General features: G+C 40.7%; 1 protein-coding gene across 1 annotated transcript in view; it reads right to left on the bottom strand.

Moving 5' to 3' along the window:
* Window positions 1-3,588: 3,588 nt before the first annotated feature.
* Pgm5 (phosphoglucomutase 5) overlaps window positions 3,589-26,984 on the bottom strand; it is a gene marked incomplete in the record, with an annotated part of 181,826 nt that continues 158,430 nt past the window's right edge. Inside the window, 1 exon segment of the mRNA XM_005388582.2 lies at window positions 3,589-5,357. Within this exon segment, the coding sequence (XP_005388639.2) occupies window positions 5,268-5,357 (90 nt within the window).

The following is a 26,984-nucleotide window of genomic DNA, read 5'->3' on the forward strand; positions in this document are numbered from 1 at the left end:
TATTATGTATCACAAACATATAAGAATAAAAATGTTTTAAAATGTAAATATGCCTGCTATATTTTCTGCCTGGGAGCCAGGGCCTCACCTTCCTCCTCTGGTCATTGTTCCAATGATGAGGGCTACATTAATGGGTGACAGCCACAGTGACGGGCACAGAAGAACTCCTGATAACTGGAGGAAGTATATAACCTTTCAAGGAAGACGGTCGTCACAATGGGATGTCTCCATGGCCTCCTCGTCCCCACCATTTCTCAGTGTACAGAGCTGAATATATCCTGACAACTTCCTAGGAAGCCTCATTAGAGAAAATTCCTCCATGAAGTGTGAGTTTGGAAACCCAATTTAAATTCTTAACCATGAGGGGATTGCTACATATGAAGGTCACTTGTGGTTGTCCAATAGAAAGGTGATTATTTATTAGCAATGTAATTTATTATTCCTTTCTTGTCATCTTTTCCTATTCCTCTATGAAGAAAATTTGCCTGGGAGTCTGAGCGCATTTACTGACCTGGCTTTCACCCCAAGTTTATATGTGTAATAGATGGCTTTTCCAACTATTGGGAGTCAAGGGAAACAGATGTTAGTTTTGGTTTGCATAAGAGTTCTTTTACTTTCTTTATGCTAATACATTTTGTACTCAAACTTTCTTCTTCGCCTTTTTTTTTTATATTGGGGAAAAATCATTAGGAAAACGTAAGTCAAAGGATCATTACTGCGCCAGGGATTTAGCTCAGTGGTGAAGTGCCTGCCTGGCAAGCATAAGGTCCTGAGTTTGATTGCCAGTACTTACCCCCAAAAGTATCATTCCCCATGGGAAACTAACACAGTAACAAGATAACTTCATCTTTCTGCAAACCTAAACATTATACAATACAAACTGAAGATTCAGAAAGTAACCTGGGTGCTTTCTGAAAAGAAATGCTAACAGAGACATTAATTCTTAAAACATACGTGCTCTCAATTAAGCACCATGAACATGGGTATTACCCAAAGCAAATTTATATTTGAGAGGTCAGTCAATTAAAATCCATTTGCAAGTCAAACAAAAGTGTTCTATTGTGATAGGTAATAATGTATTGATCATACCCTGGAAGATGTACTTGGGGAAAATAGATACTGTATTTCCCTTTCCTTCTTAAGTTTATGACCAATGGTGGTAGATTGGGAAACATAATTCCATGAATGCTGGGAACTATGAGAAAATGGAAATAGGAAAGTCTCTTCTAAGAAAATCTCAGCTCATTTTTCCTCTCAAATGAGAATGATAAGCTAATATCACAATGGGGAAACGAAGTTTGCAAAGTTGTTGGTCCCCCAGTATCATCATCTCATGATGCTCCTTTGAGCAGCAGGTTGAAAAAGTTATTTCTACCACCCTGGAGATGAGGATGACAAAATCAGTTATGCAACAAACTATGCTATATCTTTTATATATCCGATATGTTTTGGGTTCAATATTTTTACTCCTCCATGCAAAAGCTCACAAATGCTTTTTTGATATATCTATTTATCCCTCAAGATTTTACTTAACTATACTGTCTTTGGTGTATCACTCCAGTTCAACTACTTACAGGGAACAGGCTAGGAACTAAAAGACGTGGAGAGATGATAAAGACATGGACTAATACTCTACATCTTCGCTGTATTGTATAAAGTGTCATGATAACCTAGGCCAGTGATGGCGAACCTTTTAGACGAGATTGGGTGCGTTCAAGGTGGTATGGCCACAGACTAGTGAAACTTCTAGAGATGAGTGCCCAAACTAACCCTAAACCTACTTGTCATAAAGTGCCAACCTGTAATTAAACCTGAATACGGACGTTTTAGTTTAGGAAAAAACCAACTCATACATTAACATCTTTTGTCTTAAAAGAAAAACAGGAAACCTCAGAGGATGCAGAATCAAATAACACATATGCAAATAACACATGTGCCATAGGTTTGCTATCACCAACCTAGGCTTCTTTCAGCTGCATGAACTACTTCTACTAGTAAGGAATCTAGGTTAAAGTGAAACAGGCATTCTGCTACACTCTGCTGCCTCAGTTAATCTCTTGTTGTGTGTAAGTGCTGAAGGTCTCAACACTGATTTACTAGCAGTTACACCACTTCCCAAGCCACACAGTTTCTCAGACCTTCCATAGGCAGGAATAGACGTCTCCTTGAGGCACATGTCTGAGATTTCAGTATTCACTTGAGAGGACTTGGTACATGATTCAGCAATGGGAGGGAGTCATCTTACTGTCTTTACCAGTTCCCACAAGTGATTTTCAATTCCCCACACCTGCTGTAGCCAATGGAGTGCATGACAAATTGATTCACAGGTGGCCAATTAGAACTTATCATACTATTATTATCCTTGTTGTGACTCAGTGCAGAGAACTCTCAGCCCAAGGGATCACCATGGGATTCTGCATCAACCTGAGGTTTCCTGTGCAGAAAATATTCTTGCCACCTCCAGGTACTTTAGCCTGTAACAGTCATGCAACTATTTGTCTCTCAAGTACTGTGGATGCCAGTGTACCCTGGATCACTAAGATTTGATGACTGATCTTATTGTAATGACGGTGACCAGCTTTTTTAGGACAGAATCCTGGGTGAGGCAAAATGACACCTAGCAAGGTATTTAGCATCCTCAATCTTATCTCACTAAATGCCTCCCTGGCACACACACACACACACACACACACACACACACACACACTTCCAAACATCCCCTGGGGGTGGGGGTATTGCCCTGGTTGAGAACTACTGTTCCATTACGCAACTGCAGCTTGCTATTATTCTGTAGGTGCACGCTGCAGTGACTGAACCCCTTGGTTTAGGTCACCAGGTGGCCCCAACAGTTACCACACTTGTCATTTCTGTGATGGATGCTTGTGATTCCCACAAAATTCTTGGACCTCTCAAGCCATTCACTTTTCAAGACTGGTGGTTGAAGCTCCATCTTTAAGACCATTCAGAACATTACGTGGAGAAAAGTGTCTTCCTGGCTTTCACCTCTCTGGAGAAGAGGCAAGACGACATATATGTAAAGTTGAACACAAGAAGCTGGGACTCTCTGTAAGGCAAGAATAACACCTTGGCAATGTGGACTTGAGCAGGTCCCTGAGAGAGACTGTGTCCTAGAACCACAAAAAGATCTTTGCTTTCTCCTTTTTTTTTTTTTTTGAGAAAAAAAAAAAAAATCTCTGGAAAAATAAGTGAATGTACAACTTTACTCCACCTGATTTTGACAACCCTGTGTCTGCTTCAACCCCACCTGAACTAGCAGACCTCCCAGTGGAGGAGTTGCTAAGTTAATGTTTGCTGAATGAATGAGTATGTGAACTGATGAGTGAATATATAATTTGCATTACTGGATGCGTGTGACTCCACAGTGAAATAAAGAAACAATGTTTAAGTAAAAAATGTTTTACATTTGAGCCTCAATGTTAGAGATGATTAAAAAGTTTGGAAACTTGCAAGTATTTTCTTACCTAGTGCTGATATATCAAAGAATGTGTTATTATCCTGAGCAACACATTTACAGTTAATAGGCAGATGGATGGATGTCAGGGACTTTTACTCAAGAGATAAGAAGGATCAAAGGTATAAGGCAAATTTTATTCCATTGGTGATACATTTCATAACTGGTTCTTTAAATCTCAGAGCCACCTTCTTACAATTTCAAAATAAAGACTTACAATGAATGTCTAGGTGCTTTTTAGTTTCTGCTGACTCCCACAGGAATTTGGAGCAATTCACTTTTTCTGTTCCATTTATTTCACCAGTTCCCCAGGGTATAATCAGGAACAACAGTCCTTGCAAGGATTCCAAAAGACACACTTATCAGAAGTGGGGTCACTACTAGAGTTTCCCAAATGGTGACATGAACAAGTTGAAACCTACAGTCCTTGAATCAGGTTAAAACAAGGAATTTCTTTTTTATTGGCTACTAAATGTCCTAGCAAGTTTTTGACAGAAGCACAGATAGCAAATGGAAACAGTTACCTTCCTGGGCATGTTTCCTCCCTTGCACTAACCTTGACTACAGCCACAATACATTGCTTAACAGTCAAAGTGCACTAGGTCATCTCGGCGAATGACACCATAACAGAGTGTGCTGTTCCCAAGGAAGCAAACATACGCAAACAGGTCCCATGCCCCCAGCATTCTGGCTGAGCACAGATGAGGCTGCTAGAGCTGCATTTCCATTTCCTTCCTCAGCAAACAAAGTCCATTGTGATCCCCTAACTTCCTAGGAGACGACATAGCCCTTTCCTACATCCCATCAGGCTCGTGACTGTCCTGCCAGTAATGTTTTCTTTCAGCACCCTCTGCATTTCCTACTTTCACAGCTTTTCATTCTCCCCTTTTTATGGCCATTATAAGTAAGATCAGAACTGTGTTCAAACAAGTGCATGAAAACAGGCTCTTACTGGGAAAATCCAAGACATAGCACACACAATACTGCTCCTGTCTTCTCAGGAACAATCTATAGAAAGTAATGTATCATCCTAAGTGATATAATCAAGTTAGGGCCCCCCACATTTTAAGCATTCATTTGCAGAATCTTGTCAAGAAACTCCTTCCCACCTGCATAAAACTGGCTGCATCTGAAGGAATGCAACCAGCTTGACAGCTAAAATAATATTTATAAACTAAGAGAGAAAAACACTCTTGAATATGTTTTGTTGGAAGCATGCCACTGTGGTTTGTAGAACGTTCTAGAAGATGTGAACGGAGGTGGGACTGGGATGCTGGGAAGCTGCAAAGCATGGGCCACTGTGGGCGAGGTGGGCTATTAGGAATTCTAAAAGCAGCCTAGGAAGAAAAGCTGACTCTTCCTCTACACAGGGGTGGGTCTTCTCCCTGCTCAGGAGCTGCTGTGGCTTAGGGTCCCTTAATTCTGGCACTGATCTCTCTTTCATGATTTTAGAACCTTTTCTTGTGTGGCACCAATGATATGCAGAAGCTGTGACTAATGGTTTCCTGGCCCACTCACTTTCTCCAGGGGGAGCCCCCTTTGTGTGATAAAATGCAGATATCAAATGACAGACATGCAGCTTCAACAGACAACTACTGACCCTGTTGCATTTGGAGGAACTGGACAAAAGCAAAACAAAATTGGTTTCTTTTCCCACCCACCCCCTACTCCCCAACAACAAAATATCTTTTGTTATTCTCAATGTCATAAGAGGCACGGACAGGTAGCAAGAAGGCATCATGAAGTGGCCCCCACCGAGTGCTCTCTTTGGCCTTGGTGAGCGATCTCCCTCCGCTCAGGTGATGACAGTGGGTCCCCTCCGGCCAGTTCTCTCGTGAATCTGGGATATTTTCAGCGCGATGGCGATGAGAGGGCTCAGCACTGCCTGAAAAAGAGCAAGAACATTGGTGAACAACCCGATCAGCTGCAGACCAGGGCCTTGTGATGGGTTCTGCCGGAGGTACTGGGACTCATGTTCCAGACTGCCAGACAGGCAGCCACAGGGGGTCGGGTTGCTGTCCTCTCTGGACTGTTGCATTCCTCTCCTTCAAGGAGATTGGAGAGGGTAGGGTAGAGGAGGTAGGGATGTCACTCAAGCAGAAGACAATGATTTCTAAAGTTTTATCCAGATCCCCCCAAAATTTACCTAAGAAGGGAAGCACACGAGCCAACCACTAGAACCTGAGAACATTTCATGAAAAAAGAAGTGTGAATTAAGAAAGTTTTTAAAAAACTCCAGTCTTTTTCCTATTTCCAAATACATGCTCCCGCCTCTACCCATGCAACTTGAGGACAAAGGCTCAGTCTTCATCCTAAGACCATGGCTCTAAAGAATATATCATCCTGATGTTTCCAAGACGACAGACAGGCCAATCCACTGCCAAAGGCTGCGGAAGTGACTGATCGTTTCTTCCCACCTTGTACAGCTGTGGTCCATGAGGCAGCCCAGGGTTTCCTAGGAGGTGGGGGTGGTTTAGATTCTTGCAAAGGTGAGTGACATGAAGCAGGGTGAAAATCACTTCTTGCCCTTTATCTTCTTATATCATAGGAGTGAGGCATTGTTTTCCCACATGTGAAGCACACTCCATTCGCAGTGATCTCAGATGGTGCATGGACATAGCATTAATTATAACAGTGAGAAAGTCAGTCTATTTCCCGGTCTTCGATCCCTCTGATTCCATCAAGGAGGAGCTCTGTTTGCTGCTGATCTTGAGCACTTTAACCAAGATACCACATGTATCGAGCAAGAATTACCTAACTATAAGGTATTGAGACTATAGATTTTTATTGAATTAATTTTTACAGTGTGCTTATATTTACCAAGGAGTACTTTTCCAAGTGGGGTGCCAATGTAAAGTTTCTTTAACAAATATTCTACATGAAAACAAAGTGAGTCCATTAATACTGAAATGCTGATAAAAAAGATGATTAGGCAATACTGGGATAAGAGGGAAAAACAAGGATTCCATAACTCAGGAAAATAAAGTCTATATTGCATGGGTGGTGGGGATTCTGTTTCTTGTAGTCTAACCTAATTCTTAAACAGACACAAGTATGAAGGGAGTACAAGCATTCCAAGTCCCACAACAAGAACATAAGCAAATGCCTGATAGCACAAGCCATCCAGGTACCCTGAGTAGAGGACAGACACAGAGGGAAGGTGAAAGCTATCCAAGCCAGACTTGTTTGGAAGGACCTCAAGGCCAGGGCAAAGTCCAAGGATTTCATTCCTTAGACAAGGAGAGATGTTGGACTGCTTGGAGCTCAAAGGTAATATGATTGGACCCGTGCTTTGAAAAGACTGATTTATAAGCAAGTCTGGTAATTTATATTCATAGCTATTTTGAAAAATTAACTTTCATAGGCTCAAAATGAAGCTAGACAGGATGATGCTTGCCTATAATCTCAGCACTATGGGAGGCTGAGCCAGGAGGATCCCAAGTTTAAGCCCAGCCTGAATAATTTAGGGAAAACTTGCATCAATGCAAAAATTAAAAAGGACTTGGGATGCATTAACATAAAATAAAAAAGGGCAGCGTGAAGGTGCTGGATTCAATCTCTGGTACCACAACCACTACCATCAACAGAACTAAATAAACAAAAAACCCATGAAATAACTTTACTTCACTGACATAATCAAACTGAAATAATTTCAATGAAATGTATTAGGTAGTTTTTCTATGAAAATGAAGTTGAATGTTTTAACAAGAATTGGTGATAATGATTAGCTAATCTGTCAAATTAGATGTGAAATAATATAAAATATTAGTGGGAATTAATATATAGAAGAAATTTTTCCTTAGATTGCTTCACAATTGTCTTTAATTTCCCACTGTACTAGAAAAATCACTATAGAGGAGGAATATTGGGTGGGAATCATTTGAGGAAAAAAGAACCACGATGCTAAACAAACAATGCAGTTACATTTTTAAAAAGGTGCTGGCCTAATGTTAAAAGATTGGAAAATAAACATATATTCATGGTTATACCAAAAATAGAATGGTCAATAAAAGTGTGCATCTGATGACTCTTTTTAACTCTTCATGTATTAATGAAACAAGTTCTTGTCCTTCACCCTAATCATGTCAAAGAAGAGAGCTTCAGAGATAACTATACAAACCAAAGGAAAGGAATCATATATTTGGAAGCTTCTAAGGGAGAACTTGCATCTAACCAAAGAGCATCCAGTCTAACAGTTAATTTTCTTCTCTTCTCCTTTTTCTTTCTCCTCCCACACCTCTCCTCTCCCTTCTCCTCCCTCTATTTCTCCCTATCTCCATTTCCTTTCTGGTACTTGGATTGAACTCAGGGGTTCTTGCACATGCTAGGCAAGTGCTCTACCATTGAGCTACATACTTCTCTTTTATTTTAAGACAGGATCTCATTAAGTCGCCCAAACTGGCTTCAAACTTGTGATCCTCCTACCTCAGCCTCCCAAGTAGCTGGGACCATAGGCATGCACCAACATACCTGGCTAAGCTTCTATTTTTTAAGCAATGCACTTTTTTTTCCCTACCTGAGTATGTATAAATGTATGTGTGCAGAATGATTGATCACCTCCATGAGGGCAAGAATTTTGTCTTATTTGGGGATTAGAAAAGCACTTGCTGCTTAGGATACATTCAATAAATACTTGTGGAATAAATGATGGCATGAGTTTAATCAAAAGACATGGAAGATAGATCATCTTTGGATACTCATAAAGGTCAGTTGGACATGTGGGAGGAAGAACTTCACTGTATTTCTATCACCATGAACTTCCTTAGGAACCACACCTCTGGTACACGTATGTACAAGACATTTCTATCACATCAACCAGGACTCAGGAAGAAGTAATTTTCCTGAGACAGTGGGAAATGTCCATGGAAGAGGGTGAGAGAAAAGGGGTTAAAGACTAGAAGCCTCCAGATGGGAGACTTCTTAGATGAAAATGGAAGCTGAGTGTGGAAAGCAGAGAAGAATGCGGGATGATCTAGTTCAACTTCTTCATGTTAGATGAGGAAACTGAAGCCCACAAGGAGGTATGACAGACCCAGGGTCACAGAACTGTTCACTGGCTGAGCTGCGGTATCAACCTATGGATGTTAGTGTTCTTTCTATGATATGATTCTGATGTAAGATCTGTGAGCGAGAACGAAAACTAGAGAAAATAAAATGAGCGAGAGCTAGGTGCTGGGCATATGGAACCACTGTCCTACTGTATCAGACAAGCTCTTGTCTGTGAAGGGTTGCACAGGACTGGGCAGATGTTCTTTCTGACCACAAACAGTGGACATCAGGACAAAGAGGTGTTTCCAGCCATGTGGGCTATGATGAAGTACTAGAAGTTCGAACATAACATGAATAAAGGACATAGGGTAATAGAAATGAATCAATCATTTAGGAACACAGAATTATTTTTTCCCATTCCAGTGCTTCTTACAGTCTTTGACATGGATTTTCTATAGTCAAGAGTAGAAACAGGGGCTGGTGGTATAGCTCAGTAGCAGAGTACTTGCCTAGCATACATGAGGGCCTAGGTTCAATCCCCAGGATTGGAAAAAGTAAAAATTAGGCATGGTGAGTGTTCATCTTCCTCTGAATCCCAGTGGCCAATGTGACATTATTCAACAGTATTCACAACGTGGCTCCAGCACGCTTCCCACACCTTAGCACAGAGTGTTATGGTTTAGATCTGGAAGGTCCAACTGGAAGTCTCATGTGTTCAGTGGTGGGGCTTTTGGGAACTGATTGAATCATGGGGTGCTTACTCATAAATAGATTGATCCACTGATTAGTTCATAGCTAAATGTGCTATTAGAGGTGGGGCCTGATTGGAAGAGGTGTGTCATTGGAAGCGTGCCTGTGGAGGGTACATCTCCCTCTCTGGCCTCTTGACATAGGGACTTTCCTCTGCCATGCCTTTTCATCATGCTGTTTCTGCCTTGGAGCCAGCTGGCCATGCACTGAATCCCCTGAACCATGAACTAAATGAAATCTCTCCTCCTATAAGTTATGGGTGTTGGGTGTTGTGTCACAGTCACAAAAAGCTGACTAATACAGAAAATTGAAACCAGAAAATGGAGTCATTGTGACAGTACCTGACCATGTGGTTTAGAAGCCTTTGGAACTGTTTTGTGGAAGGAGTTTGGAAAGGTTTGGAGATGTGGGCTTAGAGAAAGCTTGGACTGCGGGAAGCAGAGCCTGATGGGTGATTCTGGTTGGAGCTCAGATGATCAGAATGCTCATAGGAACTCAGAAGCTTTAAGTTGGGAGCAAGGGCTCTGTTAGTAATTGGACTAAAGGTCATGAATGTTACACTCTGACAAAAATTTTATGTTTATTTTGCCTATGTCCTAAAACATTACAGGAGGCTGAGATCAAAGGCAAGGAACTGACTGATCTGGCAGCTCAAATTTCAAGCAAGCCCAATGTTCAGTCTATGACATGGGTACTACTGGCTGCTTTTAGTCAAATTTATAATGAGAATTGTGAGGATAAAGTGGAGAAGACAATTTGAAAAATTTAAATTGTTTCCCAAAAGGAAGCATATGTAAGTATGCTAAAGAGGTGTGGCTGCTGAAGAGATTAGTCACATTACAAAGAAACCAAGTAGTTTGTTTAGAGACCAAAGAAAAGTCATGCAGATATCTCAGAAATCAAGACCCCACGCATTTCAGACTCAAGGGTGCAAAAGAATAAACTCCTTCAAAAAACTTTACCTTGAGAAGAGAGTCCCTGGTTATGCTATTCATTCAGGGCCACCTAGAGAAGTATTTCATGGAGTTTAGGCATCCAGGCCCTCAGAGGACTCTGCAGGATGGTCCAGGGGGACTAGGATATTGATTGAGCTGGTGGCAGATCTTGTGGTAAACATTTTCTGGGCATGAAAAATGCAAGTACTTTAAGGTCATAGATTCTTCCACTCAGATTCAAAGGAAGGCCTGAGAGGCCAAGCAATGTGCCCTAAGAGGGCAGTGCCCAGGCCTGTGAGAGTGAAGCCAAATGTGCAATGGAGACCCCAGAAGATTAGAGATACCAGGAACATGGAAATTCTCTTGAGAAAACTGTAAGCAGTGAGTTGAACCAGTTGAAGAGAGAGGCCATGTGGGCTTCAACTAGTAAAGCCATAGGGGTGGGGCTGCCCAAACCCTTTGAAATTTACAACGGGCTACAACCTACCCTGGGTACTGGAAATGGAGCTGCAGAATTTAATATTGCCTTAATATTTTTTGGTCTTGTTTTGGCATGATTTCTCTCTTTCTCCCAATTCATCCCTTTTGGAGTGGCACTGCATGTTGGAAACATTTAACTTTGAGTTTTACTGGGGACCACAGCTGAGTTTGGCTTGAGTCTCACAGAAGACTTTGGAATTGGACTTTTCAGCAGTGCTGAAACTGTTAAGGCTTTGGTAACTCTGAAGAAATGAACTAAATACATTTTACATAATGAGATAGGCATGAACTTTTGGAGGGTCTGGGGTGGAATATTATGGTTTAGACCTAGAACGTCTTCCAAAAGCCTCAAGTGTTCAGAGGTCAGGCTTTTAGGAGGAAATTGGATTACAGTGTGCTATACTCATCAGTGGATCAACTCATTGATTAGTTTATAGCTACATGTGCTGTTAGAAGGTGAAGCCTTACTGGAAGAAGTACGTCACTGGGGCTGTACCTTTGGAGTTTGTATCTCTCTCTCTCTGGTTCCTCTCTTCTCTCTCTGCTTCCTGGCTTCCAGGAAGTGCATAGTTTTCTTCCACCTTACCCTTCTATCACAATATCTCTGCATTGGAGCCTGTCAACCATTGACAGAATCCCCTGAAACATGAACCAAGTTAAAGTTGTGGATGTCTTCTTTAAGTTATGGGTGCCAGGTATTATGTCCCAGTGACAAAAGATCTGACTAATACATAGGGTTTGGTGTATGCTTGCTTTCATGTTGAGGTAAACAGTATATCAGGCTGCAGAGGAAATTGAATTTCGTCTGTATTTAAAATTTCAATATGCGTTTCACATGAATTGTTTTGATTTCTCAAAATTTGCTTTGTAATATTTATCTAATTACTGAATAATTTCAATTTTCTACTCACCTATACCTTACCATAAAGTTAGCCCTCTGTCAGGCTTTCATTTGTTCACATCGCCTCAAAAGACAAAGGAGATTTCCCCATATGCCTCCCTCACCATTTCTCCCTTGCTTTATGTTTCTGCTATTTTAATCCACATTTATGCAGATGAGATAAAACGAGCTAACAAACTGGAATTCTTACTTTGACAGCAGTAGACAGGAGAGGTGTAAATGATCTGAATGTTACAAGACTCAAAGTAAATAGCTGAGTTGTTGGAGAAAAAGAATCCTAACCAGAAATACAATCACGTATTAACCAAAACTTGTCACAGTTTGTGATAAGAACCCAGCACATTGTTGTTCTCCATAAGGAATGTTCATTTGTAGGATCAGGGAAATATCTACTTGGGGTAGAGGGGGTGGCAAATGATGGCAAAGAATACAGAATAGGTAGGCAGGGATGACAGTACTTATCAGAGTGCACTATTTGGCAGGCAATACAACTTAGAGAATGCCAACCATCCAGCATCAGAAAACACTGACCTCCTAGCATTATAAAATAGGGATTTACAACAAACGCCCCTCTCTCCTGATCTCTAGGATTGAGTAACATTAGTATTTTGGTTCACATTTACTAAACTTGGAAGGCCAGACATTCTCTCATTATTTCATTCAAACATTTGTTTTCATTCAATGTGCTATTTGCTGACTGTAAGGCAGTAGTCTGAAACTTTAATAACACACCAGAATTTCTACAGGGTCTCTTAAAATGCAGATGTCTGCCCCTTTCCCCCGGGGTTATGATTCTTGAGATCTGGGGTAGGGCCTCAAATTGCATTCTAGAAATTCCCAGGCAATCCTGGTGCTGCTGGTCCAAGGACCACACTTTGAGAGCCATTGTTCCAAGGCACATTGGTGACTGTGCCTTCCAAATGCTTTGCTGCTGCTAATGTCTAGGTGGGCTTGTTTGTATCACATGATCCCACCTTTCGGCCACAGGTGACTGGACCAAGACTCTATGACTTATATAGGAAAAACCTGAATTAGTGGATGGATCCTTCCTCTCAGGGATCTGACCTGGTAAGTAATGAGAGAACAGGCAGTTGGCAGTGGTAACTAAAGTGTAAGATTATACTTAACTTTTGGGGCATAAGGCTCCATGGTAATCCAGTATGGGAATGCAGAGACTAAGATGATGATGGCAATTATAAGAAAAGAGAATGAAACCAAGAGAAATAAACAGAACAGGGAGAAATGATAAAAGAATTAATAGGAAAGAATAGTGTGAATTCCAGTAATCTCTAAAGTGAAGAGCCATTAATTTCTCCCAAGGAGGTCTGCATTGCTAATTACACTCCAGGTCTAGTGACTCTGGACTCTGTGACTCAGCTCAGGGTGGATCCCACTCTTAGATTTTTTGAAATAACTGATTTCTTTGTGAACTACAATAAAATGATGTTTTTAAAGATTAACTTAAAATGAAATAAACACATCCAAAGTACATTTTTCTTGGACCATTTTGAGGAACCATCATTGTCCAGCTTTCTACCTTCAGTAAGAAAAGGTTTTTTTCCCCTTTATAACTAAAACTCTTGCAAACTAAAAGTAACTTCCTCATAAAGTCAGCTCATGGTGCCATGTTCTTCCTGCTATAGGCTGAATATCGCTTATCCAAAATGCCTGGGACTAGCATGCTTCAGATTTCAGATTTCCCAGATTTTGGAATCTCTGTATATGTTGAAATATTTTGAGAAAGGGGCCCAAGTCTAAAGACAAGATTCATTTGTTTTATATCTGTCTTATAGACATAACTGGAAGGTAATTTTATACAATACCTTTAATGCACCTTTCTTCTTACTACAACCTCTCTAATGAGGTCAGGTGTAGAACTGTCCACTTGTGGTATCATTATGATGTCACTCTCAAAAAGTTTCAAAGTTTGGAGAATGGTATGGTTTGGAATGTTGGGTTAGAGATGTACAACCTATACTTGATGATGCTACCAAGTTCTCCATCAGTTTGGCTGAAAACACTCTCTGGTGAGTCTTCTCTTCCCACACATCCAAGCAGCTGCCAGACTTCTGTCCGTATTCTCATGAGGGCTCCCCACGCTCTCTCCTTCTTATCCCCATGGTTTCCTTCTTAACACAGTTGCCTGACATTCCTGGTTTGCCGGAGTCTGCCAGCTGTTCTCAGCCTCTCCAGGGCGTCTCCTTTTGAAATGGAAGCGTGCACGTGATGCCCTGTTGCAAAGGTCTTGGATGGCTTCCCAAGAAGTATGGCCAGCCACTCAGCACAGCTGCCAGGTTCCTGACATGTAGCTTAGACCCTCTGAGGTAGGCAGAGTGATAGTCCCCAAAGACCTTAGCTCCTAATCCCTAGAACCTTACTGGGACAAAAGGGATTTCTGTAGATGTGATTAAACTAAGGATTTTTAAAAAGTTAGTGTGTGCTTGCAATGTAGAATAGTGATGTTCATTTGGGGGAACTGGTGTAGGCATATAACAAATCAATCATTTTTTTATCTTTTACCCCCTCTCTCCTTCCTTCCTTCTGGCCTGATTCTCCTCCCCCATCTCTAAAAGTCTGCCTTCTTATTTCCTACCATCTCTCTTTTGTTTGTTTATACTTTAGGTTTCTCATATAAAAGAAAACATGCAATATTTAACTTCCCATGTCTGCCTCTTTCATTTGCATTAGGGCCTCAAGTTCCTTGCATTTTCCTGCAAATGATGATTTCATTCTTCTTTATGGCTGAATAATATTCCACTGTTTATTTGTACCACACTTTCTTTATCCATTAATTTGCTGAGTTTCAAGGCTGTTTCCAGAGCTCAAGTATCATGAATGGTACCATTACAAACATGGGTGTAAATATATCACTCTAGTATGATATCTTTAACTTTTGGGGGAATATACCCAGAAAAAGTGTATCTGAGTCAAATGGAATTTCTGCTTTTGATCTCTTGAGGACTCTCCATACTGAATTCCATGGTAGTACTAGTTTTCATTTCCACCAACAGTATAGTAGGGCTCCTTTATCCCTACCTCCTCACCAGCATTTGCTGCTTTTAGTGTTCATGATGACAGCCATTCTACCTGGGGGAAGATGGAGTTGTTTTGAGTTGTATTTCCCTAGTGGCTAAAGATGATGGACATTTTTTTCATATATGTACTAGATATTTGCTCTTCTTCTTTTAAGAAGTATTTGTTCCATTCATTAGCCTGGTTTTTTGTTTGTTTGTTTCTCTGTATTAAACTAAGGATTCTGTGATGACATATTCTAGATTATCCTGGGAGGTCCTAAATGCTATTGCATCCTTATGAGTGTCTGGTGGCTAAGGGTGTAGCTCACTAGTAGAGCACTTGCCTAACATGCATGAGGCCCTGGGTTCTATCCCCAACACTGAAAAAAAAAAAATTTCTTAGGGAGATCACACAGAAAGGAGCAGGCCATGTAAAGATGGAGGCAGAGACAAGAGTGATGTGGCCTTTGACCACCACAAGCAGGAAGAAGCCAGGAAGGGATTCTACCCAAGGACCGCCACAGGGAGTATAGCTATGCCTACCCCCTGATATCAGGCATCTGGTCTCCTTAACTGTAAGAGAATATATTTCTGCTGTTTTAAGCCACCCAGTTTGTGGTTCTTTGTTACCCACCACAGGAAACAAATATACTCTTTCCTCCCACCCTTCCTCTCCAGCTTCCCATTTCTGCCCCAATCCAACCTGGCACCTTTTAAGTGGGCATCTCTCATCCAGAGGTAGCTCAACACTCTTCCTCTCTATGCTAGCACACGTCACTGCACTGTTCTGAGGCCTATATTTAAAAAATGGCCTCCACAAAAGCCCTCTTCTGAGGGAAAAAAAAAAAAATTCCAAATGGAAGTAGATGAAATACTTCCAAAGAGGTTCATCTAACAAAAACAAGCCAATGTTTTGGGACTGTGGTGCCCCCATAACAGAAGCCAGACTGTCCAGCCAGGCAGGGCCTCCTTCACCACCCTCCCCATGCTGCAACTGATTTGGGTCGGCAGGAGGTGAACAGTGGCCTTTAGCTTTTAAACCCAAAATGAACTAGGAGACTCAGGAAGCCAGCTTTCCTATTTGTTCAAACATGGGCTTCATTGGCTCCCCGAGGGAGGTCTCCTGAGGAAAAAGAGCAGGTAGCAGGCACACACATGGCCAGCCTCTGTGGCACAGCTGGTTGGCCGGAGCTCTGTGCTTTTTCAGCATCTTGCTGTACAAATACAAGCCAACCTGCAAGACTTAAGTTTAAATTTCCCAGAAATGTTTCCCTGGTCAATGTTTCTCTTCTCTGCTCTTATCTCTGTACTCCTCCACTCCTGTGCCACCAAGAACTGATGCGGAATTACTATTGGTTTAGATGCCTGCACACAACATCCCTATTTTGTCTTTACATTTCTCTTCACTGGGCATATTGTGATACAGTTCAAGAGTAACATGTGGATTATACTTGCTAGTTTAGTGAGAAATGAGTCCTCCACCCCCTTACAAAACTTTTTGCAGAAATAAAACTAAATGATTGCAACCAATAGTTAGAACACAAAAGGACTATTGTCTCCAGTTTGTCAAGGGACTCTTTCCATTTGCCTCCTCTTTCTTTGTTTTAAAAGATTCCCGAAGCCTAGGTTATCAGTCCTATCATTTTTCAAAATCATTAAATATCATTACATATTTTTCAAAGTGAACACCTTTAGAAATCGCTCCACTTCAAGCCAGCAGCTTTCTGTCGTCACATGCCCGGCTGCCCTATTCACTGTGGTGAGTGGCCAGGCTGTTCTGTGCACTTCTGACCCTCAGGCTTTGCCAAGCGATCGTGTGCTACAATCACCCTGGCCTCTCTGTGGGAAGCTGGCTCCTGTGATGATGTAGTGGGTGGTGTGAGTGTGAGTGATACAGGGTGATCCACACCCACAGGGCTACTACTTGTGGCTTCATTGGGAAATATGTACCAGAAAGTGTCTGAGCTTCTAGAAGCCCTCAAGCTAGATCTTAACCTTCCCTGGCTAAAAAATCCTCTGGTTTTATGGCTCTGCGGCCCGTGCTATGGTTGGGTATGGTTTCAGTCCAAAGGGTTTATGTGTTGGAAGCCTGGTCCCCATGGAAGTGATGCTGGGAAATGGTTAGCCTCTAAGGAATGAAGCTTAGTGGGACATCTTTGTGTCCTCTGAGGGCTCTGAGGGTGAGCCCTCAGAGCAGTCTATGGAACCCCAGCCTCCCTGGCTTCCTGTCTGATGATCTGATTCTTTCTTTTTGCCCATGGTTCCACATGATGCTACCCTCTATGAGACCCTCACCAGAGACTGAACATATGGGGCCATGTGATCTCAGATTTTTAGCCTCCAAAGCTAAGCCAAATAATTTTTTAAGTAGCACTCCTATTTTGTTGTAACAATGAAAAACTACTCAATATGACCTGGGACCCAATATGGAAACTGCACTAGGACCATGAGGTGTCCCTGGAAATCAGTGCTTCTTAGATACACATACTAGTTTACATCTTTTACAAACCCTGTAAAAGATGAGTTTCAAGTATTTACTTCCAAAGCCCTTCCTGGTCTTGGATCAGAAAGGCTACTCAAGTGTAAGGTCCCTTTTTTGCATGGCATTATTGGATCTCTGTGGCAGTTGTTAGTGTCACACACCACTATGTAGTTTCCTCATCTCCCTAATATAGGGAGACTGAGCTCCCAGGCTGTCTCTTGGTCACAAGGGCCCTGTGACTACTTGTGGCCAGTGGGTTAAGAGTGGAGGAGTCATGGTCATTTTTAGCCAAAGTCTCCCTCTACACAGTGATCAGCAATATTCCAGTTGCCTGCTCCATATTTCTGGACATGGAGTAGAGCTCTTACCCAAGGTAAGTGCCAGCATGAAATAGACCTTGCCTTTGGTAGTCCTAGGCTGAGATTTTTGTGGTTGGTCTGTTGGTATTTTTGTTTTGTTTTGTTCTGTTCTGTTTTGTTTTTGGTGTGCTCTGCCACTGAGCTGTAACCCCAGGCTTTGTCTCTTCACTAATAAGAAGTGGAAAATGCCATTTCAAAAACATTTTCCAAATGAAAATATGAAGAAACAGGTTGTATCTCAGAGAGTCCAACATGCTGCTGAAGCATCTTTTGCTTTTTCTTTTTAAATTTAAAGAGAAAAGAACAAAAACAGACATAAACACAACACAAAAACAATAAAACCAATACAGAATTTCAAAACAAGGTGGTAGGACATTAACAATGGTTGTTGTATTACATATTGTTATCTTCAAAGTGGTTATTCAGATAACCAGATATAGGCATGTAAGATTGATCAAACAATTAAACATTAACTGTTCCTTTCAATAAACCAATAGAAGTAATAGTACAAATATCTTAGCTATCTCATGTGTGTGTATGTGTGTGTGTGTATGTGTGTACATATTTTTTCCCTTTCTTTTCTCTTTTCCCTCATCCCAGTTGTTCTTTCCTTTTGGGCAGTTTCTTTTCCTTTTATAGTATCTACTGTACCTTTTGGATTTATTTACTCTTTCAGGTTCTTACACTAGGGAGACATGTGAGTTTACACACACGAGTCTGATTTATTTCACTTATGGTCTCTAGTAGCATCTGTCTTTTGCTTTTAGACATAGCATCATCATTATTATACTGAATATTCCAAAGCCAGTTGCTATAGTTAGATGTGAAATGTTTCCCAATGGTGAATGAGTGAAAGCCTGGTAACCAGGGTGGCGCTTTTGAGAGCTGGGGCCTCATGGGAGGTCCCGAGGTCCTCACAGTCATGCACTTGAAAGGGACAGTCTACTCCTCCTTATTCCATTCTTCCTCCTTCACCACCTGCCCATGAGGTGGGCAGTTTACTGCACCACAACTCCCCGCTATTGCTGTCTGGCTCTCCCATCAGAGACTGAACGCAGCGGGTAATCCAACCATGGAAGCTCTAGAACTGTGGGCCCAAATCAGCCTTTTCTCTGTTAAGTTAATTATCCCAGACATTTCGTTATAGTGAAGTAAAACTGACTAAATATACCAAAGAAAAGGATAAGAATGGTGGGGCAGCTTTTGAACATGGATGAAACTTCCCTGAAATTCCTCAAAGGGGCATCTCCCCTTGCCTTGAAACTTGGCAGGCCTGTGAATACTGACCAACAGAGCTCGGGGCAAGCGACGTTATGTGACTTCTGTGCTGAGTCCCAGGAGGCCCTGAAACCTGTGCACAGATCCCTGAGCAGCTACGTTAAGTCCTTCTTAGGCCAAAAGGCATTAGGTGTGGGTACGAAGAAGCCTCCAGAGATCCCGGTTCCAGCCATTTGTGCTATTCTCCATCTTTCTAGCTTCCCGCCAGACCCTACACATGATGCAACAGGGCAAGACAGCCCCCCACAGGGACATGTCCAAACTCCTGGCCCCCACTCACCACCCACGAGAATGTTCGAACTGTTACTGTAGAGGCTGCCACTAAATTCTGAGGCAGTTTTTAAAGCAACAATAGCTAATGATGACAGCAAAAGGTAAGCAATCTACACAGTGCCCTAGGCTGACTCTGACGCTTCAGGCTGTTAGTCCACACAGTTGTTTGACCGCTCGTGAGGTGAGCTCAGGGATAAATGATGCAGGAAAATTAATAGTATGTTGGTTGAATGCACCTAACAGAGCCGAGTTTTATTTCCTACTGAACACATCAGTAGGGGCTGGTTTTATTTCCATTTCTAGCACTAGCAAGCCAGGTTCTTCATCCCCTTACATCTCAGTCCTGAAACTGGAATGTTAATAATGGTTTCTACCTTACAGGGTTGTTGTGAATTTGAAATATGGTTAAAACACTTAGCAAAATGCCCTACTCAATCAATGGTGGATATTAATAGTGTAATTATTCAATGTTCCCCATCAGTTTTGAATCTTGTTCTCACTGCCTGATTATTTACAGGCATCAGAGCAACTCACAGACGTGGAATCTGTAGGGCTGGCTCTTTTCCCTAAGGAGCAGCAGCTAAAATCCACATGTACAGGCCACAGTCTGTCTGCCCCGGAGTTGCCACCAGGCCTCACTGCAGAGCTGTTCCCACAAGTCAGTGCTAATAAGCACAAAAGAAGGGAGCTTTATCTCAGACATCCCATGGCAGGGGGTCCACAGCTGACCACGGCATTCAGAAACAGGTGCGCGCAGCGGTTATCACAGGCCGATGCACACACACCCAGCCCTTCGCAGCTTCCCCGGCCCTGCCTTGTGGCTCTGTCACTGATGCAGGCAGGAGGGCTTCACCCAGGCAAGTGCACAAATATGCAGCGTGGACATGTGAACGAACACCAAATACAGTCTCACTCTTGCCAAAGCAACTTGGAGACCAGAAAATACCACATTTCCTGGCTACTTTAGAGTCACAGGCAACACAATTGCTCCACAGCAAAACAGAGAATCGACTTGCTGACTGGCAACAGTTTTGGGGAGAGGAAGCACCTTCTCTTGGTCTCACCTATAGTTTATGCCTTGGGTTATAAAGCTTTGATTGTTCCTTAACAATTGTTAATAGTTGACACTGAGTACCAACTACTATCCCAAATTCATGTATTAAGCTAACCTTAATAATAGCCTATGAAGCAGGTGGTAATATACCCATATTACAGATGAGGAAACTGAGGCTTGGAAGCATGGTATTGCTTGCTCAAAGAATCATGGCTGACAAACAGCAAAGCAGAGCTCTAAACCCAGCCAGTGCTGTCACTTTAACTCTAGAGATGGGCTGTATCTTACTATGCTAGACAGCTTTAATACAGAAAGAAGAGGCTTTACCTTCTGAAAGTTTAAAAGATCTCTGTCCTAATGCCTTTGCTGTAAAAGGTACAGTTTTGCTGTTTCAGGTACAGTATCAAAAACTGCTCTATTAAGAACTATGAAGTACAATAATCACAGGAAAGTGTATAAAATTTAATACATTCAGATTACTTGTAGAAGTGATGCTTGTACCACTGAAAAGACAGCTTGAGTTGTAAATGAGCCCATCAAAATTGCTTTTTATTCCTAGCTGAAATACAACCTGCATATATTGCCTACATCCAAGAGTTTTGGTTAGCAGCCCTATAAATGAAAAGGATTGATTTCTTTCAGAATAATGTTTCTCATGAATAAATATTGCATTTTATTAAATCCTTTTTGTGTTCATGTTGTTTTTACTTTCTAACATAATTTCCTTTGCCATAGTGCCCTTTATTACTTCATTCCATACTAAATAGTTAATATATTCCATACTAAATAGTTTATACATTTACTTGTGACACAAAAATAATTTTATGCTAATTTACTTAGTGTTATATACAGATAAAGATATGTCCAGTAAGTTGGGGATGTTAATTACTATTGTTTAAATATTTCCTATTCCTACTAATTGCTGTGACTTCTTGGTCTAATAATTACTGAAGGAAGTATTAAAATATTTCAGGCTTATTGAAACTTCTCTGCTTTCTTATATTTTTGTTAATTTTTGCTTTGTAAATTTAAAATTACATCAGTGAAAACTAAGCATATTATCACTTTACAGGTTTTTTTTTCCCTTTGGTACAGGGACTCAAACTCAGATCATTGCACTTGCCAGGCAGGCACTTATGCCACTGAGCTACATCCCCAGCCCCATTTTATCATTTTGAAGAATCTCACTTTATCTTCAGCACTGTGTTTGACTTTAAAAAGCTACTTTATCTGAAATTAATGACAAAATATATATTTATATTTTTTTTCTCCTTTTCTGGGGCATAGAGTCTCACTATGCAGTGCAGGCTGGCCTTGAACTCACTTATGTAGTCAATGCTGGCCTCAAACTCACAGCAACCTTCCTGCCTCAGATTCCCAGGTGCTGGGATTACAGGCATGTGCCACCACACTCAGCTTTTTCCCATTTTTTTAAACTCTCAAATTCTGTATTTTTTGCTTAAGATATGTCTTTTCATAAGAAGCTTAAATTTGTCTTTTCTTAAAATCCAAGCTTCACCTTTTTATTAATTTACCAATGTTTAAAGGAATATTATTTTTTAGTTTAAATCTCTCATATCTTTATTTGACATATTTGTTTTTCTTTTTCTCTTGAATTGATTTTTAAAGTTATTCTATGTTTTCTTCTTCCAGGAAGTTATAGTATTTTTGTTTACATAGACATCACAACATGAAACCTTGACTTATCTACTTGTATTTATCTATACCTTGCTTTCCTCCAAAATATGCAAGAAATGTAGTTCAGGATTTTACCTTATGTACAGGTTCTCTCTCAGTGCTTTCGGTTACTGTGTTTGTACATTTTAATTCTTTTTCACTAGCGTTTATTACTAAGGTTTTATGTAGCCAATATCTTTTTTTAACATTTTTTTGTTTTCAATCTTTGTTGCACTTTACCCCAAATATCCATCTGAGATAATATTTTTCCTGCCTGAAGACTGCCTTTCACAGTTTTCTTGTTTGTATGAGTTTGCTATTCTCTCAGTTTTTGTTTATCTAAAAAAAAAAAAAAAATCTTTTGCTTTCATTTCACAAGAAAAGTTTCAGTCAATTGAGAATTCTAAGCTGTCACTGATTTTGTCTTCTGATTTTCAGGGTTGCTGTTGAAAAATTAGTTGTCAGTCAAACTACTGCTCCTTTGTCTTTTAGTCTGGTGTATCTAGATATGAATTTATTTCTATATCTCCTGCTTGGTCTTCTAGAATTGGTGGACTGATTTCCTTCATCCACAGCTATTATCTTTTCAAGTTTTGCTTACCTCAGTGTCTCTCTCCTGCACTTTTGAAATTCTAATTAAAATATATTAAACCTCATGTAACCTTCATGTCTCTGACTCCTATTATACTTTCCACTTTTATCTCTCCAGCTGCATTGTATCTCGTTTCTTTTGGGATACTTTAAGTTCACGAATACTCTCTTCCATTGCTGTTAAACCTGTTGATTATGTTCTTAATTTCAGTTGATTTTTTCAGTTCTCTAACTTAACATCTTGATATTTTGTTGCAGTCTCTAGTGCTATGCTTTCTCTCATTATACTCAGTATATTTGTGTCTTTATGTGTGGTGTTTCACTTCCATGAACATTGTAAAGATAACTTTTGTAGCCTGTATTGAATAAATTCCAGTATCTGTCTCTTTCAGTTGTACATTATTTCTGTTCTGGTACGTTATATTTTGTGTATCCAAGTGCCTTGTAGCTTTTTATTGTGTGCTGGCCTTTTTGTTTAAAAAATTACATACAGAAATAATTGAGACCTAGAATATTCGTTTCCTTCATTTCCTTCTAGGAGGCTTCAAAGGGAGCTGATAGTTCAGAAGTGGCAGCTCTCGGATTCATAACTCTGGATTATAGTGTGCACCTTAGCTTTAGAACGGTTTCCTTTCAGTTTATGACCTACAACAGGGGTTTTTATGCCAGAATCTTTGTCTTTGGCAAGTATTTAACTTCAACCCTTTCTCACATGAATCTGCTACCCAGGTCTGCCTCTTAGCTGCCTCTGGCTCATCCTTTCTGTTGCATAATAGAAGAAACTTGCCCACTTAGACCCAGAATCTGTCACCTGTACCCTGCGTAGTTCACACCAAAGGCACCTTAGCACTTCCATAGCGCTTCTTCTAGGCGGCAGATGCTTCCTTCCTGGCTCTCCCCCAAGCTTCATCCCCCTTGTCTGCGTCACTATCTGGTCGCTATGTCACTGGGCACTAATGCTTTTAAGAAGATCCTTTTATGTTTCTTTTTGTTTCTTTTTTTCTTTTCAGAAGGCAGGTTAGATTGGATCACGCAGTCTATCCTTACTAAAAGCTACAAATCCTTCATGCAGGGTTTGTTTTATTTTGTAATCATTATCCTGTCCATTTTTAAAAATAAAAATTTCCTTAAAAATCCAGCTTTTTAGAACCAGAAAAATCTAGCAACCTTGAGACATCTGGCCCATATACGAAGAAAGCAATTACTGGAGAGAGCACAGTGTCCCCAGAGTTCCCATCATGCCATTGTCTTAAACTTGCCCCGTCTAGATTTACTACCTATTTTGATATCTGAATTAGCTAACACTGAACAAGTGATGATGCAGTAAAATCCACAAATGATTTCAAATATTCATGAATGTGAGTTTTACCTGAATAGTTAAATACCCCCAAATCTAAGATACTTAATTCATTTTTTCTCTTTTTCTGACAGAGAGATTCCCACTACAAGGAGCTTAAAGATTTCCGTAGAAAGCTGACAAATTGTAGAAGGAGCCCAGAAGTCTTCTGGGGAGAAAAGAAACCAAGATTCTCCCCAAAAGAGACAGGTTTATTTTGGCTCACTGATTCAGAAGATGCAGTCCATGGTCAGCTGGCTCCAAGGCACAAACATCATGGCAGGAGGGGTGGGCAGAGGGAAGCTGCTCACCCCACATGGCCAGGAAGCAGAGAAGTTGGAAAGAGCCAGAGAGGGTGAAAGGAGCTGAGGACAATAATACACCTTCCAGGTTACATCTGCTGCAACCTACTTCCTCCAACCCCACCAGGCTCAATCTCCTAAAAGCGCATTCAGCTATAAATTTATCAGTGGATCCTTCTGCTGATGATATTAGCACAACAATGACTACCTTGCAAAAGCCCACCTAGAACACATGAGCCTTTGGGGAATATTTTAATTCAAACCATAAAGGTTTCTCTTTTCTCAGCTTGAGGAATGGCCCTTAGACAGAGACTTTCCATGGCCAGAGAGTGGAGGCCCAGCACCACCGTGTTAAAACCCAACCCTAGGCAATGATACTAATCCTCTAGGGAAAGAATTAACAGGCTCTTTCCTCAACTGTCACCCCATACCTGACTTGATATAACCAGTTACAAGTAGGATTGTAGGACTGCAGAATTCTCCAGCTTGTAGAGGACACAGGCTTCTAAGAGAGGGCTGGCTCACTGAAAGGAATATAAAGACATTGATCAAAGCCATCTATGACAGTCCAACAGCTAACATCATTCTCAATGGACAAAAACTGAAAGATTTTACTTTAAAATCGGGAACAAGACAAGGATGTCCACTGTCACCACTCCTGTTCAATATAGTTCTGGAACCACTAGCCAGAGCAATTAGACAGGAGAGAGAAATAAAAGGAATAAGGATAGGAAAGGAAGAAGTAAAACTATCGCTATTTGCAGAAGACATGATACTTTATATGGAAGACCCCAAAAACTCCACAGGAAGACTCCTTGAATTAATCAACAAATTCAGCAACGTAGCTGGATACAAGGTCAACACCCAGAAATCGATAGCATTCCTATACACAAACAACAAACAGACTGAGAGAGAAATTAAGGAAACCATACCTTTCACAATAACATCCAAGAAATGGAAATACCTAGGAATCCATCTAACAAAGGAAGTCAAAGATCTCTTCAATGAAAACTACAGTACTCTGAAAAAAGAGGTCAAAGAAGATTTCAATAAATGGAAAAATATTCCTTGTTCATGGATAGGAAGAACCAACATTGTGAAAATGGCCATACTTCCAAAACTGTTGTACAGATTCAATGCAATTCCCATTAAACTACCATTAGCATACCTCACAGATCTTGAGAAAGCATGCCTTAAATTCATCTGGAACCAAAAGAGACCCAGAATAGCAAAAGCAATCCTGGGCAACAAGGACAAGTCAGGTGGAATCACAATCCCTGACCTGAAATTATACTATAAAGCTATGATCACAAAATCAACCTGGTACTGGCTAAAAAACAGACCTGAGGATCAATGGAACACACTGGAAGAAACAGCCACAACCAAAAACACACTCAGCCACCTAATCTTTGATAAAGGGGCCAATCAAACTCACTGGGGGAACGATAGCCTCTTTAATAAATGGTGCTGGAAAAATTGGCTTGCTACCTGCCAAAGACTAAAAATAGACCCAAGCCTATCACCATGCACCAAACTCAAGTCAAAATGGTTCACAGATCTCAATATTAAACCAGAAACACTAAAGCTATTGGAAGAGAAGGTAGGTAAAAACCTTGAAGACATAGGAGTAGGCAGAAAGTTCATGAACAAAAACCAAATCGCACGTGAAACACTTGAAAGAATCAACAACTGGGATCTCATCCTACTGAAAAGTTTCTGCACATCTAAAGAAATCACCAGCAAAGTAAAAAGAAAACCTAAAAACTTGGAAAAAATTTTAGCTGATTGTCCCTCAAACAGAGGGCTTCTATCTAGAACATATAAAGGGGCCAATCAAACTCACTGGAAGAATGATAGCCTCTTTAATAAATGGTGCTGGAAAAATTGGCTTAATACCTGCCAAAAACTGAAAATAGACCCAAGCCTATCACCATGCACCAAACTCAGGTCAAAATGGTTCACAGACCTCAATATTAAACCAGACAACAGTCTCTCTGGCTTCAGCTCATTTGCCTATAAAAGGAAGTTCATATTATCTTTTTTGATGGAAAATAAAGTTAAGTAAAGATAAAGAACGTCAGAGTGTTCTAGTTCTTTCAGTGAAAGCCACTCAAAGCCATTTAAATCAGAGGTAACATCTCTCTGGGTCAGTGGGACAATCTCAGCCCAGAAAAGCTGGCCTTCCTCTGCATTTGTGTACAGTGGTCCCTCAACCCAGCTAGATGGAATACAAATCAGATTGCCGTTGGACAGGACAATGCTGAAAACAGAGAAGACCGACATCACAGCACTTGGCACACATTCTTTCAGGGCATATCAGTTTCCAAAGCAATGGTAGGACAATCACAGCAAACAGAATCAGCAGGGACTTCCACAGAAAGCAGAGTTAAAGGGCAGAACTGTGTAGCAGTAGCAAACTAGAAAGAAAGAACTTCTGCCCTGAAGGCCACCCAAATCTTATGAAGAATTTCTTCCTCACAATATAAAAACTATTGGTGGAATTAATTGATGGCTAACATTCATTTTATGGATGCAGTTTTGTTAAAGGAATATGTTCTTTCATGTTTTTTTTTTCTTTAAGACTCAGCCACACTATACCCTTTAAGTATTTTAAATAATTGACCTTTTTTTCGTTATTGAAGTTGTGCTAGACCATCTACCTACAAATTTAGCAAGGATTCGTGTCTTGGAAAAATCAAATTAGAACTTCCTTTACTTCATCCAGGAGTTATTTTGAATCTTTCAGTTTTGCTAGGATAATTGTGTGAAGAAAACAGTCTCACACTGCTAAGTTGATACTGAGGTAAGGTTTCTATGGAGACTAAAGTAAAACTGATTTTCTTCTTTCCCTCTTTGTTCATTGACCTAAGACACAGGACAAGATTTTCAAGGATCTTGGAAATATTTTTCTGGGTTATTTTCTATACTTCTGGTAATTTTCCAGAAAGGAAGGCAAGGCCAGATAGCCCTATAACTGTATCCTATCTTGATGCTAGATTTATCTGGTTTGAAAAGACGGTTAATCCTACTAAGCAAAGACTGAAATAAAGATTCCAAAGTTCATCCATAGCAAGATGAACACTACTTTTAA

This window comes from Chinchilla lanigera, unplaced genomic scaffold (genome assembly GCF_000276665.1).
Source record: "Chinchilla lanigera isolate Chin_1 unplaced genomic scaffold, ChiLan1.0 scaffold00033, whole genome shotgun sequence".
Taxonomy (NCBI): Eukaryota; Metazoa; Chordata; class Mammalia; order Rodentia; family Chinchillidae; genus Chinchilla; species Chinchilla lanigera.